This window comes from Pongo abelii, chromosome 1 (assembly GCF_028885655.2).
Source record: "Pongo abelii isolate AG06213 chromosome 1, NHGRI_mPonAbe1-v2.0_pri, whole genome shotgun sequence".
NCBI lineage: Eukaryota > Metazoa > Chordata > Mammalia > Primates > Hominidae > Pongo > Pongo abelii.
In genome coordinates this window covers 212,614,149-212,630,028 of record NC_071985.2, presented here as the reverse complement: position 1 = coordinate 212,630,028, position 15,880 = coordinate 212,614,149, and the positions used below count along the sequence as shown (strand labels likewise).

The 15,880-nt window shown below is 37.6% G+C and overlaps 2 protein-coding genes across 51 annotated transcripts in view; one reads left to right on the top strand and one right to left on the bottom strand.

The window, feature by feature from the left end:
• Positions 1-15,880, bottom strand: part of EIF4G3 (eukaryotic translation initiation factor 4 gamma 3) — a 366,672-nt gene that overhangs the window by 93,550 nt on the left and 257,242 nt on the right. For all 36 annotated transcript variants that reach the window (XM_063719739.1, XM_063719647.1, XM_063719688.1 and 33 more), the window contains one exon: positions 686-774. In XM_063719739.1, the coding sequence (XP_063575809.1) occupies positions 686-774 (89 nt within the window). The remainder of the gene's footprint in view (positions 1-685; positions 775-15,880) is intronic.
• LOC134760664 (putative uncharacterized protein encoded by LINC00269) overlaps positions 1-15,880 on the top strand; it is a 54,174-nt gene that overhangs the window by 496 nt on the left and 37,798 nt on the right. For 5 of the 15 annotated variants that reach the window (XR_010138527.1, XR_010138530.1, XR_010138534.1 and 2 more), the window contains exons 2-4: positions 1,921-1,978; positions 8,589-8,659; positions 14,993-15,114. Coding sequence is in view for 4 of the 15 variants with exons in the window: in XM_063719767.1 (XP_063575837.1) it covers positions 8,589-8,659; positions 14,997-15,114 (189 nt within the window). In the remaining 11 variants the exon portion in view is untranslated. Of the gene's footprint in view, positions 1-1,920; positions 1,979-8,045; positions 8,121-8,588; positions 8,660-14,992; positions 15,115-15,880 lie in introns of all 15 variants that reach the window. The other 10 variants (XM_063719767.1, XM_063719756.1, XM_063719768.1 and 7 more) reach the window with 8 other exon arrangements.

Genomic DNA, 15,880 nt, shown 5'->3' with positions numbered 1-15,880 from the left:
TCTTTATAATGTACTAGATGAATTCTACCACCATTACTAGTGGTATTTTTAAAAACTCTCCATTTTTGTTTACCAGATTATCTTTCCATCCAGTTAATACAAACCAAAGTTCTAGTTGGGGGAAGAGGAGAGTTAACCAAAAATTGTCATTTTATTTATTTATTTGAGATAATGTTTCGCTGTGTTGCCCAGGCTGGAGTGCAGTGGCATGATCACATCTCACTGCAGCCTCCACCTCCAGGGCTCAAGCAATCCTCCCACCCGAGCCTCCCGAGTAGCTGGGACCACAGGTATGCACCACCATGTGTGGCTAATATTTTAAAACATTTTTGTACAGTCAGGGTCTCCTTATGTTGCCCAGGCTGGTCTCAAACTCCTGGGTTCCAGTGATTATCCTGCCTTCACCTCACAAAGTGCTGGGATTACAGTTGTTAGCCACTGTGCCTGGCCAAGTTTGTTATTTTAAAAGAGGTATTTTGAAAGAAAAATAAGAATTCAATGAAATCAAACATGCTACTAAAATTTTTTTTAAAATTCTAATATAAAACGGACTTAAAACAATTAGTCTCTGAGCTTGATATATTAAGTTTTGCTTGGAAAACTATTTCAATAAATAGGTATAAACACATACCTGTCTACGAAATGGCACCACTGCTCTGAAAATGAACTTAAGAGATTTGCTTACCTCCAATTCTGCCTCTAACATCTCTTCAGTGGTTCGGGTCCGATCTTTTGGTTTCTTCCATGTCTTTGGTACAGTTATAGCTATTTGAGCTGAAATACAAGATCAGGCCCATTACTTGCCACTGCAAAGTCATTCTGAGAAATATTAGGTCTAAGTGATACCTATATTCAAATTAAGCAGGACAAAAGAGAACTTTACCTATACCAAACAAATAGTTGGCTGATCAAGTGAACAATTGTGTAGTAACCCAGAGATTGCAACATCAAGTGTTGTGGGTACAAACTCGTAGCTTTCTAACCAGTGGCCTGCATTCTCCCCATTTCATGATTAGAAATACCCCAGCATGTAATTCAACATGTGATGAGTACGTACATAAGAAAACTGACTTGTGATCCGGTTCTAGACTTGGGTCTACTTCTATTCATCAACTATGTGAACTTAAGCAATTCACACGTCTCAGGCCCCTACATTACTCAGCTATAAAGTATAAGAGTGAGACTAGATATCTAAAGTTACGTCAAGCAATAAAAAATAATAACGCTCAGGATTCTGTTATTTTTAAGTTTTCTAGACAACAAAAGGATACTTCAATTAAGGTTTCATTAGATAGGCAGCATTTCTAAAACATTCTGTTTTCATCTCAGATCAATACTGTTTGCCTAGCCTTTCATATTGCTAGAGAGAAAATTAAGAAGATAGGTAATTTTTACTGAATTATTCCATTGTTTCCGATTTTTAGATTAAAGGATTAAGTTTACAAAGGACTTTTAAAAATTCATCTGGCTTACAAATTCCACAGAATCATGGGTGTATAAGTGAAAGACATTTTAACCATCAGATAGTAAGCTGATGATATTAAACTGTTTCTACAGAGGGCAACTTATGAATCAATAGACAGGAGTGAGGTACTATAGGAGGATGAACAGGCAGAAGAGTTAAAGAAAGGCCACTTAATAGGGAACATTACCAAAAGCAAAAAAACACAAAGCTAAAGGGTATCACCTAATCTGATTCCCTACAGAAATATAAGATAATTCACTGAGACTCTGGGACAGTCTCATCTTTTTTGGTAACGACAGTAGAACGTGCACACACACTTTTTGGGGGAACAAGAAAAAGGAGACATTTAATATTAATTTTTTTCCTCAAAATTACTGTACCATCTTAAAAAATACTCTGCATGTCTTCTTTGTTATACACATCTCACACCAATTATTCTTTTTTCTTCCCCTCAGAAACCATTAAGGAAACACTAATAGACCAGCTGATATCTTCCTTTGTGTCCTACTCAAGGTAAATTTTTTCAAAGGATGGAACCCATGGGTGGGTTTAAATTTGCTATTGTCTCACAGCCTTCTACTGAATACATATATTCGGCAGTTGCCTATTTGCATTTTTTGTGGATCTTCTGATTTGATATAACCAGTCTGTTTAATGTGCTTCCTCCAAAATTCTTGTGATTTTCAACTCTGCTTCTATAGCTGAATCTTTTTAGCAGTTATAGAGTTCAGAGAATCTGTAATTTTATTTTGTTTTGCATTTGTATGAATTTAGCTCTAAATCTCATTCATGGAAAAGAGGAAGAACAATTTTTTGGAGGATTTTTGGGGCTCAAATATAAGCTCAAAAGGAACTTCCTCTGAACAACAAAAAACAAAGATTAACCTTTCTTTCCACAAATATATCAAATATACTCAACCCCAAAACATGAAACAAAATATTTCTTCCTTCAGTAATATAACATATTTAACATACTTGGAAAAAAAACAGCTACTGAGCCAGTGAGAATTGTTACTCATCTTGTTTAAGTGGCTATTTAAAGTCTTGATTTAAAACAATAATTCAGAAAAAGAGGGACAGAAAGAGCACAGACTTCTTTAGGAGACACTTAGTCCTTTAAAAAAACTGAACAGATACACACACACACACACACACGCACACACACGCCCCTAATGCCCAGTGAGGTTGGGGCATATATCCCTTCTCCTACAATTACTGATAGAAAGGTGCAGTAAAATTTGGGTGTGCTGAGGAATGAAGGGGAAGAAAAGGGAGTAGAAGGGAAGCAGTCAGGAAGAAAAAGGGAGAGGGAAGACAGAGTGACACAGACTTGCATGATAATTAACACTGATTAAACTAGAATGGGAGAATTAAATTTAAGATATTGTCTTAGATTTGTTCTTTACTTTCTAGTTCATTGCACAGGGAGGGCACTCGAATTTGTTGACTGAAAAAATAATAGCAGTTCTAGGCAAAGGCAGTATTATTGACCTTCCCAAGGCAAAGACGTAGATTGTTTCCTCCTTGTCTTGTATTAAAGCATGACAGGACAAGCTACAGTCTCTGCGTAGGATTCATAATTCCCTGGACTCCCCCACCTAAGAACTAAACTCTTACAGACACATTTGATTTCAACTACATTAAAATATGAATAAAAACAAAAATACAAAAAGGGAATGCTGATTTCAAGATTTTTGCAAAATTTTTCTTTTTTAAAAATTTTATTATTATACTTTAAGTTTTAGGGTACATGTGTACAACGTGCAGGTTTGTTACACATGTATACATGTGCCATTTGGTGTGCCGCACCCATTAACTTGTCATTTAGCATTAGGTATATCTCCTAATGCTATCCCTCCCCCCTCCTCCCACCCCACAACAGTCCCCGGTGTGTGATGTTCCCCTTCCTGTGTCCATATGTTCTCATTGTTCAATTCCCACCTATGAGTGAGAACATGCGGTGTTTGGTTTTTTGTCCTTGCGATATTTTGCTGAGAATGATAGTTTCCAGTTTCATCCATGTCCCTAAAAAGGACATGAACTCATCATTTTTTATGACTGCATAGTATTCCATGGTGTATATGTGCCACATTTTCTTAATCCAGTCTATCATTGTTGGACATTTAGGTTGGTTCCAAGTCTTTGCTATTGTGAATAGTGCCACTATAAACATACGTGTGCATGTGTCTTTATAGCAGCATGATTTATAATCCTTTGGGTATATACCCAGTAATGGGATTGCTGGGTCAAATGGTATTTCTAGTTCTAGATCCCTGAGGAATCGCCACACTGACTTCCACAATGGTTGAACTAGTTTACAGTCCCACCAACAGGGTAAAAGTGTTCCTATTTCTCCACAACCTCTCCAGCACCTGTTGTTTCCTGACTTTTTAATGATCGCCATTCTAACTGGTGTGAGATGGTATCTCACTGTGGTTTTGATTTGCATTTCTCTGATGGCCAGTGCTGATGAGCATTTTTTCATGTGTTTTTTGGCTGCATAAATGTCTTCTTTTGAGAAGTGTCTGTTCATATCCTTCGCCCACTTTTTGATGGGGTTGTTTGGTTTTTACTTGTAAATTTGTTTGAGTTCATTGTAGATTCTGGATATTAGCCCTTTGTCAGATGAATAGGTTGATTTTTGCAAATTTTTATGCTATTGGAACAAAATGTTTTTCTTCAGAGCTATTTTGTAAAACGTCTAATGGACAAATTAACAGACATGTTTAATCACTGGGCTTTAGGGAGATTCTTTGTCTTCTCTCTATGTAAGTTTTAAAACTGTGCTACAGTTTACTGTTCCTACAGTTAATTGGAGGGAAACAATTTTTGATGTGTTACATCAAAAATTCTGTAACTGGAAAGGACTTCATCTTAAGATTTCAAAAAAAATGCACCTTACAGTAACATTTTTCGGGTATCTGTAGGATGTAATACAAGTCATCCCCATAAATGGAAGAGTCTCTTAGTTTTTCATTTACTTTTTATGTGGGCTTAACTGGAGTCAAACTGTTACTCCTGCAAATTAAGAGCTAACAACTATCCCTATACAACCTAAGAGATAAACACTGGACTTGGAGACTGAGGGCTAGGGCTAATGTAAAAGTTTCATAAACTCACCGGTTTTTATAAAACCCACATGTGTTTTTAAAAATAGTTTTCCCTGAAGTCTGAGGTAGTTAGAATATGGAGGCCGGGCACAGTGGCTCACATCTGTATTCCCAGCACTTTGGGAGGCCAAGTGGCAGATCACTTGAGGTCAAGAGTTCGAGCCAGCCTGGCCAACACATGGTGAAACCCTGCCTCTACTAAAAATACAAAAATTAGCCAGGCATGGTGGCATGTGCCTGTAATCCCAGCTACTCGGGAAGCTGAGGCAGGAGAATCGCTTGAACCTGGGAGGTGGAGGTTGCAGGGAGCAGAGATCACGCCACTGCACTCCAGCCTGGGCGATCGAGCAAGACTCCATCTCAAAAAAAAAAAAAAAGAATATGGAGAAAAACTTTTATGTAAAATTGTAGGTCTTAAAGGGATAGCAGAGTCAATCCATCCTGAGGAACTATTCTGTGTAAACACATGATCTAGAACATGCACTCTTTCTTTGCAGAAATATCAGCTCTTAAAGAAACTGCTAATAGTTAAGTTATGGTTTTTAGTCTAAAATCCTGACTCAGAAATGTTACACAGTAAGTACAAGAATGACAAACGTTACTGCTATCACTGGCATAATCTCCCTTTATCTAGATTATTTATTTATTCTAATCATAAAAAAGAGCACCCATTGAAGAGCACTTATAAAGTATAGACAGATATAAAGTTAAAAAAAAAAAACCTATGTGTTATCTTTGAGACACTGTAAACATTTTGGGCTATTTTATTTCCAAGATTTAAAAAGCATAATTATAGGCACATCGCCTATTTAGTTTCATACTGTTTTTTGTTTGTTTGTTTTAGTTTTTTCCCCCACAAAACTTCAAACAAGAATTTAACCTTTATAGTTTTGGTCTTTGGGACTGTCCTAACAACAAATTAACTCTGTTAAAATTCTTATATATTCAATCTGCTAATTTTTCTCTTTTTGGAGACACGGTCTTCCTTTGTTGCCCAGGCTGGAGTACAGTGGCATGAACATGGCTCACTGTAGCCTCAAACTCCTGGGCCCAACTGATTCTCCCACCTCAGCCTCCCCAGTAGCTGGGACCACAGGTACCCGCAGCCATGCCCGGCTAATTTTTAAAATTTTTTGTAGAGATGGTCTTTTACCATGTTGCCCAGGCTAGTCTGGAACTCCCAGGCTCAAGTGATCCTCCTGACTTGGCCGCCCAAAGTGCTGGGATTACAGGAGTGAGCTACTGCCACACTCGGCCCAATCTGCTAAATTTTGATTAAGTGGCTAAAAGCTCGTAATTAGTGCTATGTAGCAGGACAATTTGAAAGCAATCAATTAATAGGGAGATGATTAAAGTTAAAAAAGATTCTAAAAAGATAAATAGGCAATGAAGAACTCATAAAAGAGCTAAATGTACATGATTCTAAAAATTAAGACATTTTATTCAAAAGTAAATAGGAACTAAAAAAAACTTTCTTGGCTGGGCACGGTGGCTCACGCCTGGAATCCCAGCACTTTGGGAGGCCAAGGCGGGCAGATCACAAGGTCAGGAGTTCAAGACCAGCCTGGCCAACATAGTGAAATCCCATCTCTACTAAAAATACAAAAATTAGCCAGGCATGGTGGCAGGTCCCCGTAATCTCAGGTACTCAGGAGGCTGAGGCAGGAGAATCACTTGAACCTGGGAGGTGGAGGTTGCAGTGAGCCAAGATTATGCCATTGCACTCAGCCTGGGCGACAGTTTGAGACTCCGACTCAAAAAAACAAAAACAAAACAAAACAAAAAAACCTTCTTGATTATCTTTAGAAAATCCATATAAGGATAAAATTAAACTGGTCAAGTTTCACATCTACTGTGAAGAGTCAAATCACAGCACAGATTTTTATGAGCCACTTCTAGTAGCAAGGATTTGGATTCAGGTTAATGAGATTAAATGGGATTTTTAGAGAGTAGGTTAAGGTTAAAAAACAGAAAAGGGTAAAAAATACAAAATTATACCTACACTTCATTTATAACCATGTAAAATATTTATGTAAAAACTGGAAGGAAACAAAGAAAAGTTTAACGCTAATATGCAGGCTACACACTTGAACAATAAGTGGTTTCTCTTTGCTCTTCAATGCTTGTAATGATAATTTTAAATTGGGAGAAATAAAAAAGTAAAACTTTTAAAGTTGATTTTCATTCACTATTTCAAATCCTGTTTTATCCTATATGACTAATCCACTTTAGTCTTGTTATAGATTTTAGGACAGATTGCTCTTTATAAAAATACTATTGGAACACATTCTTAAAACAGTTAATTTTACTGGGCACATTACAATTTTGTGTATGATTCTGATCTCCAGAGGATCTGGAGAACTTATGGAGTTCATAGAGAGTACACATTTTATACCCGAAAAAATGAAAAACCAAAAATAGCATCATTCCACATAGGTTAAAAGAATGTAAAAGAGGTTGAGAGCGGTGGCTCATGCCTGTAATCCCAACACTTTGGGAGGCTGAGGGAAGACTGCTTGAGGCCAGGAGTTCAAGACTAGGCTAGGCAACAAAGTGAGACCTCTACAAAAAATTAAAAAATTAGCCAGGCACGGGGTACACGCTTGTCATCCCTGCTTCTCAGGAGGCTAAAGTAGGAGAATCACTTGAGCCCAGGAGTTGGAGTTGCAGTGAGCCATGATCGTGCCACTGCACTCTAGCCTGGGTAACAGACTGAGACGTTGCCTCAAAAAAAAAAAGTAAAAGCGCTAACTACATAAGACAGGTAAATCTTTAATCCCAGGGTATCCTACTATTAACTATACAACAATATAAATCTGAGAGCAATTTTTAGATAAACTTAATATTGCTTCTCTTTACTAATTTATTAATCAGGTAGTCATCCAAGTAAGTTGTAAGAGTTCAACATTTTTTCTATTTCCTTGGTATAATAAAGAGATCTTTATTTTCCTTTTATTTCCTTTCTTTCTCCCTTTTCTTAGATCTTTAGCTAAAGAACACTTGTAGTTAATTGCAAACGCTTCCTGTACCCCTTATATAAATATAAATATAGATAGCTAGACTCTGTCACTTAAAAAAAAATAAAAATAAAATATACTGCACTCCAGCCTGGATGACAGAGTGAGGCTCTGTCTCTAAAAAAATAAGGCCAGGTATGGTGGCTCATGCCACCATGAGGTCAAGACTGGAGCATTGCTTGAGCCTAGGAGTTCAAGACCAGCCTGGGCAACACAGGGAGACCCCATCTCTACAAAATAATTAAAAAATTAGCCAGGTATAGTGTCGTGCACCTGTGGTCCAAGCTACTCAGGAGGCTGAGGCAAGAAGATTGCCCAAGCCTGGGACACTGAGGCTGCAGTGAGCTGCGATCACACCACTGCACTCTAGCCTGGGTGAAAGAGACAGACTTGGTCTCAAGATAAAATTTAAAAAAAATTAATAAAGCTGTTTTATTTTCTACATTTGTGGAGATAATTTTCTAGGTTGGCCTGAAGTGCCTGAATTGTGCAGATTAGCTGAAGATCTTGTGGCCACATAATGGCTAGGTAAGAGACTCTGAATTACAAAAAAGTCTCCCTTGTAGCTCCACATGCTTTTGGAATACAACATAAACTCCCTAGTTCCAAGGTTTGAAATTAATGTATCTAGAGTCTGGGTCTCTTAGATTGAAGTGACACAAAACTGAGACCACGAAGACTTTCCAAGTATAGACACTTCACTAATGCTCAGGGAACAGCCCCAGTGCGTTGTCACAGAGTTGTGCATCAACAAAGTAGAATGTTCTAATAATGGAACTTTCAGTGAGAGTTCCCATCCTTATCACCTGGTTTTAATCCCTTCTCATCCATTCTTGATATATTTTGACAATTTTTACTTTTTTCCAAGTTTTGAGATCTACAAGTTGGCACTAAATCATTCTGATTAGATAATATGCAAGAACTTTGTCCCTCTAGAGTTCCTATAGGCTGTGAATCCTATTCTGTCCCAAATCACCACCTTTCTTCCTTTCACAGATCCTCATGGGAATCTAGGAAAATGTGATGATTTATCTAAGAAACTAAGGTGGCACAAAGAAGAAACCCAGGTGAGAGGATAAATTTTACAATGAAGATGTAATGACCTGAAAAGAATAACAATGGCGATGAAATATGTAAGAATGATGGGCCACTGACAGATGGCAACCAAAAGAAACACTTGAGAGTTAGGTCTAGTGTTTTTCCGCATCTTCTCAGAGGTTGTTATTTGAAATGCATGTTGACTTGGTAATTAGGCTTCCCATGGTATGACAAAATCTTTCTGCTCTATCAGTACTTCACAAAGAGCTTGAATTACATGAGTTAGTTTGGTGAGGTCCTAGCACTAGAAACAAAACAGTATAATAAAATGAGGAAACTAGACTTAAATTCTATCAAAAACAGCCATTTCAATTGGGGAGGACAAGGTGGGTGAATTGCTTGAGGCCAGGAGTTCCAAGACTAGCCTGAGCAACATAGTGAGACACCACCTCTACAAAAAAAATTTTTTTAATTAGCTGGGTGTGGTGGCATGTGTCTATAGTCCTAGCTGCTTAGGAGGCTGAGGCAGGAGGATTACTTGAGCCCAAGGGTTGATGGTTATATGATCATATTACTGTACCCCACCCTGTGTGACAGAGCAAGAACCTGTCTCTAAAAACAATGAAGCCAGATATCTATAATACAATTTAAATTTTTTTACTTCTAGTTTTCAGGTTAAATATCAAAGTAAAAGTCAAATCCAGGTTTAGTAATTTTATTTATATCCTCAATAACCAACTTTTGGTTTTATAATTTTTTCCCTGTTTTCTTGTTATCTGTTTCATTTATTTCCTATCTGTATTATTTCCTTTCTTCTACTTTTTCTGCGTTTGTTCTTCTTTTAATAATTTCTTAAGGTGAAAGTTGAGGTCAATAATAAGACTTTTTTTTTTTTTTTTTTTTGAGACGGAGTCTTGCTCTGTCACCCAGCCTGGAGTGCATTGGTGCGATCTTGGCTCACTGCAAGCTCCACCTCCTGGGTTCATGCCATTCTCCTGCCTCAGCCTCCCCAGCAGCTGGGACTACAGGTGCATGCCGCCACACCTGGCTAATTTTTTGGTATTTTTAGTAGAGATGGGGTTTCACTGTGTTAGCCAGGATGGTCTCGATCTCCTGACCTCGTGATCTGCCCGCCTTGGCCTCCCAAAGTGCTGGGATTACAGGCATGAGCCACCACGCACGGCCTTTTTTTTTTTTTTCTTTTCTAACAGTTGCAGTTAGTGATGTACATTTCCATCTGTGTACTGCTTTAGCAGTGTGGTAGGCAGAATAATGGACCACACCAAAGATGCCAATGTCTTAATGCTTTTAACCTTGTGAATACGTAGCCCTACCTGGCAAAACTGACTTTACAAATGTGATAATAAAGGATCTTGTGATGAGGAGACTATTATCCTGGATTAACCCAGTGGATCCAATGTAATCGAAAGGCTCATTACAAGCAAAAGAGGGAGGTAGGAGAAACACAGAGAGATTTGAAGATGCTATGCTGCTGGCTTTGAAGATGGAGGAAGGAGACACAGCCAAGGAATGTAAGCAGTCTCTAACAGATAAAAAAGACAAGGGAATAGATTCTTCCACAGAGCCTCCAGAGGAGTCACAGACCTGATGACACCTTGATTTTTGGCCCAAATGAAACCCATTTTGGACTTCTGACATCCAAAACTGTAAGATAATTAATATGTATTGTTTAAGCCACTATGTTTGTGATGATTACAACAGCAATAGAAAATAGAAATAGAAAATGGGTGGGTTTTCATTTACATTCGGTTCAAAATATTTTATAATTTCATTTCTGATTTCTTTGACCTCTGCGTTATTTAAAAGTGTGTTAGTTTCTAAACATATGGGGGATTTTCCAGAGATATTTTTCTCATTGATTTCCAACTTGAATCCTTTTAAAGTTGTTAAGCCTCGTTTCTGGAACCACAGTATGGTCTATCTCGGTAAATCTTCAATTTGTATTTGAAAAGAATGTGTATCTACTGTTCGAATGTTTAGTCAATTAAATCAAGTTGGCTGACTGTGGTATTCCAGCTCCTAGGTCCTTACTAGTTTTCTGTTTACTGGTTCTACCAATTCTGGGTTTTCCAGTTATGTCGATTCCTTATCTCTACTTTTTGAATATGTGAAATACAGTTCTAGCAACTGTATCTAATAACCCTTTAATGATTTTGTCTGCTAATTCTAAGCATGTCAGTTATGAGTTTCAATTGATTTGTTTTCTCCTCATCATGGGTCATATTGTTTTCATGGCGTCACTGGGCCAAAAAGCAAGATATCATCAGGTCTGTGACTCCTCTGGAGGCTCTGTGGAAGAATCTATTCCCTTGTCTTTTTTATCTGTTAGAGACTGTTTGGATTCTTTGCAAATACTTGAGGAAGAAACAATTTCAATTTTACACCAACTTTCCGAGAATATTGAAGGAGAAAACTCACTCACTCATCATTTGAGGTCTGCGTCGTTACCCAGATACCCAAACATGACAATCACCAGAAAACTACAGGCGAACATCCCTTATAAATTTAAATACAAACCCCCCGCCCCCGAAAAAAAAACACTAAATAAAATTTTAGCAAGTAAAATTCAACAATACAGAAAAATAAAAAAATGTGATGGCCAAGTTTTATCCCAGGAAAGCAGGTTGGTTTAATATTCAAATGTCAAATATTTTCAAATAAGCAATTAATAAACAAAAAAGAAAACCATACGATTTACTAACAAATGCAGGAAAAGCAATTGATAAAATCCAATTTATATTCTTGACTAAAATAATTTCTCAGCAATCTGGAAATAAAAATGAAATTCCTCACCTAGATAATAAAAAACTGACAGTTAACATCATACTTAACGGTAAAAGATTGAATGATTTCTCCCTGAGATCAGAACAAGACAATGTTTACTTTTACCACTTCTATTCAACATTGTATTGAAGGTTCCAGCTAGTGCAGTAAGTCAAGAAAAATAAATAAAGGGTGCATCCAGCTGGAAATGAAGTAAATTTGTCTTTGTTCAAACAAGATGATTATCCATATAGAAAAATCCAAAGGAATCTCTATGAAAAAGCTAACAAGACTAGGAAGTGTACTTAGCAAGGTTGCAGGACATGAAACTGATATACAAAAATCTATTATATATTGTATTTCCATATACTAGTAACAAAAATTGAAATAAAAAATACCATGTACACGGGCATCTAAAGATATAAATTTGACAAAAGATACAAAAAACCTATACACTAGAAACTCCAAACCGTTATTTAGAGAATTAAAGAATACTTTAAAAAATGCCTCTGGGAGGCCGAGGCAGGTGGATCACGAGGTCAGGAGATCGAGACCATCCCGGCTAACACGGTGAAACCCCATCTCTACTAAAAATACAAAAAATTAGCCCGGGCGTGGTGGTGGGCACCTGTAGTCCCAGCTACTCGGGAGGCTGAGGCAGGAGAACGGCGTGAACCCGGGAGGCGGAGGTTGCAGTGAGCCGAGATCGTGCCATTGCACTCCAGCCTGAGCGATAAAGAGAGACTGTCTCAAAAAAAAAAAAAAAAAAAAAAAAGCAAAATATACCATGTTCATGGGCAGAAGACTCAATATTGCAAGACGTCAATTCTGTCTACAGTGTGAATGCAAATCAAATTTCAACTGCCTTTTTTTTGCAGGAAAAAAATATAGAAAAAAACTTATTATAAAATGAATCTAGAAAAACAAAGGACCTAGAATGGCCAAAACAACTTTGAAAAAGAAGAATGAAGTTGGAGGGCTTAATACTCAGATTTTAAGACTTATTACAAAGCTTCTCTATCACGACTGTGTGGTATGAGCATCAAGAAAAGACAACCGGATCAACAGAAAAAAATAGAGAATCCATTCAATCGACTCTCATTATGTATGCACAACATATTTACAGAAGTGGTGCAAAGGAGATTTAGCAGGAACAAGACAGCCTGAAATTTTCAGACATTACTGGTGGGAATACAAAATGGCAAATGTACTTTGGAAAATGACTTACAATTTCTTAAAAATTAATATACACCTACATATAACCCAGCCATTTCATCTATACATATTCACCCAAGAAGAATGACAGCTTATGTCCATACAAAGACTTGTACATAGGTGCTCACAGCAACTTTATTCATAATAGCCCCAAACTGGAAACAGCCAAAATGTCTATCAATAGGTTAACAAACAGACCTATTGTTTGTTAACCTATAGGTTAACAATTTGTGGCAAATCCATACTCGGCAATTCTTAAAAATGAGCTCCTAACATACTTAACAACATATATAAACATGCTGAATGAAAGAAGCCAGTCAGGCTGGGCATGGTGGTTCATGCCTTTAATCCCATCACTTTGGGAGGCCAAGGCAGGTGGATTGCTTAAGCCCAGAGTTTGAGATCAGCCTGGGCAACATGGCGAAACTGTCTCTACAAACAAAAACAAAAACAAACAAACAGCAAAAAATTAGCCAGACATTGTAGTGCACGCCTGTTGTCCCAGCTACTTGGGAGGCTGAGGCAGGAGGATGTGTTGAACCTGGGAGGTCAAGGCTGCAGTGGGCTGTGATCGTGCCACTGCACTCCAACCTAGGTAACAGAGTGAGACCCTGTCTCAGAAAGAAGCCAGACAAAAAACAGTTTATGCTTTCATTTACATAAGATTTCTAAAATGCAAACTAATCTGTAGTGACAAAAAACAGATCAGTGCTTGCCTGGCAATGAAGATGAGGGTAGCAGTGCAGGAGGGAGGGATTTACAAAACAGGCATAAGAAAAATTTTGGGTGATAAATACGATTATAGTTATCGTTTATATAGAGTATGTTCCTGTTAAAAATGATCAAATATTTTATGTGTACATTAACCTTAAGTCAACTATACCTCAATAGAAATACTGAAGTGTTCTGGGTGGTTTCTGAAGTACCTAAAACATTAGCATATCCATATATCTATTACACAACTATCAAAATACAATAATGTATGTTTACTGACATAAAAACGTTTCTATGACATACTGTTTTTACAAGGCTTTAAAATTATATATAGTTATTTTTCCATTTACAAAGGTAAATATATAATCTGTACATCTAAGTAGTGGGATTCCAAGGGCTTTTTTTCTTCCTCCTAATTTGTTGCCTTTTATCTTTGACTTTTTGTTTTTAATGACAAATGTGTCCACTGAAACAAAGGTAATATCCCTCTCTCCTAACTAGCCATTTCTACTTGCCTGAGGTGAACCTTGCCTCAGCACTTTGTATCTGATATATAGTCTTCTACACCATCATGGCTCATACAAATAATCACAACCCTATATACAAGTTTATTATTTATTTTTTAGACAGGGTCTCTCTCTGTGGCTCAGGCTGGAATGCGCTGGCGCAGTCACGGCTGACTACACTCTTGAATTCCCGGGTTCAAGCTGTCTTCCTGCTTCGGCCTCTTGAGTAGCTGGGACCACAGTCACGCACCAGCACACTTTGCTAATTTTTGTTTTTTTGTAGAGATGGGTCTCTCTATGTTGCCTAGGCTGGTCTCGAACTCCTGGCATCAAGCAATCCTTCCGTCATAGCCTCCCAAAGTGCTGGAATTAGAGGCATGAGCCACAGCACCTAGCCACAAGTTTATCTTAAACAGAAAAATGGGGTCATAACTATATGAGTTATTCTTCAACATGCTTTATTTTCACTTAAGAAAATCCCTCCTAGCATCTAGTCATTATGCAAATACCAGTATGCAACATTTCTTTTGAAAAATCTTACGTTTTTGCTATTTTTCTTACCACGAAAACTTTTAAATATATAGAGTATGTTAACAGGAACATACTCTATATAAAAAAACTTTTTTTTTTTTTTTTTTTTTAAAAGAGGCAGGTTCTCACTATGTTGCCCAGGCTGGTCTTGAACTCCCGGGCTCAAGTAATCCTCTGCCTCGGCCTCCTGATCAGCTGAGATTATAGGTCTGAGCCACTGCACCCAGCCTATACTAGTAATTTTATTTCCAAATATAGATATTGTCAGATTTGGTTCCACAAAGGTTACTCATACTCCTCTCACAAATAAGTGTGTTGGATTTTCTCCATTCTCACAAGTACTTTATATTTGGCAAACTAATAGTTTAAACGTGCTATTTCTACACTCACTAATGAGGTTAAGCATTTTTTCCTTTATTTGTTTTTGGTTATTTGTTCTTTCTTTTCTGTGAATTTCCCATTCTCATCCTTTATCCAATCTTCTATTAGATGCTTTGTTTTCTTTTTAACTGACAGGTATTTTCCTACAGACAGGTTAAACTTATACATATTGTCTTTTGATTTCCTTTCTGCCAAGACAAAACCCAACATTTATTTATTATTTTCTTTTAGACAGGGTCTCACTTTGTCGCCCAGGCTGAAGAACAGTGGCTCAATCACGGCAGATTGCAGCTTCAACCTCCCTGGTTCAGGTGATCCTCCCACCTCAGCCTCCCGCGTAGCTGGAAGTACAGGTGCATGCCACCACACCTGGCTAATTTTTGTATTGTAGAGACAGGATTTCGTTATATTGTTCAGGCTGGTCTTGAACTCCTGGGCTCAAGCAATCCACCCAACTTGACCTCCCGTAGTGCTGGGATTACAGGTGTGAGCCACCAAGCCTGACCCCATATTTTTCTTATTATTATCAGTTTATATTGAATTTTCTCTAATCAATATATGCTAACTTTGAAAACAATACCAAAAGAAAAAATAATCAAAGAAAATATCCATTTTAACTAATCTGAAATTAAGGAAAAGTCTTTTTTCTCTTGCCTTTAACATATATCATAAAGTAAATTAGAAGGGAGACACAGCGTCTACAAAGCCTATCTGGCATGTTTCTCCTCAGCAGTGGGCTGCTATTTTACTCTAGCTATGAATTTTGAGAATCACAAAGCAATACTATTTTTTAGAGACCCTTTTATAGAGAAGAAAATCAGAATGTTATTTCCTATTGTAATGATGTAGGTTATCCTTCTAAAGACACCAAAGTCAGAATGTTATTTTCTCCTGTGATGACTTCAGTTAGCCCTCTGGAGATAATTTTTTTTTTTTTTTTTTTTAAGACGGAGTTTTGCTCGTTGCCCAGGCTGGAGTGCAATGGCACAATCTGGGCTCACTACAACTTCCACCTCCCAGGTTCAAGCGATTCTCCTGCCTAAGCCTCCCAAGTAGCTGGGATTACAGGCACACACCACCACACTCAGCTAATCTTCTATTTTTAGTAGAGACAGGGTT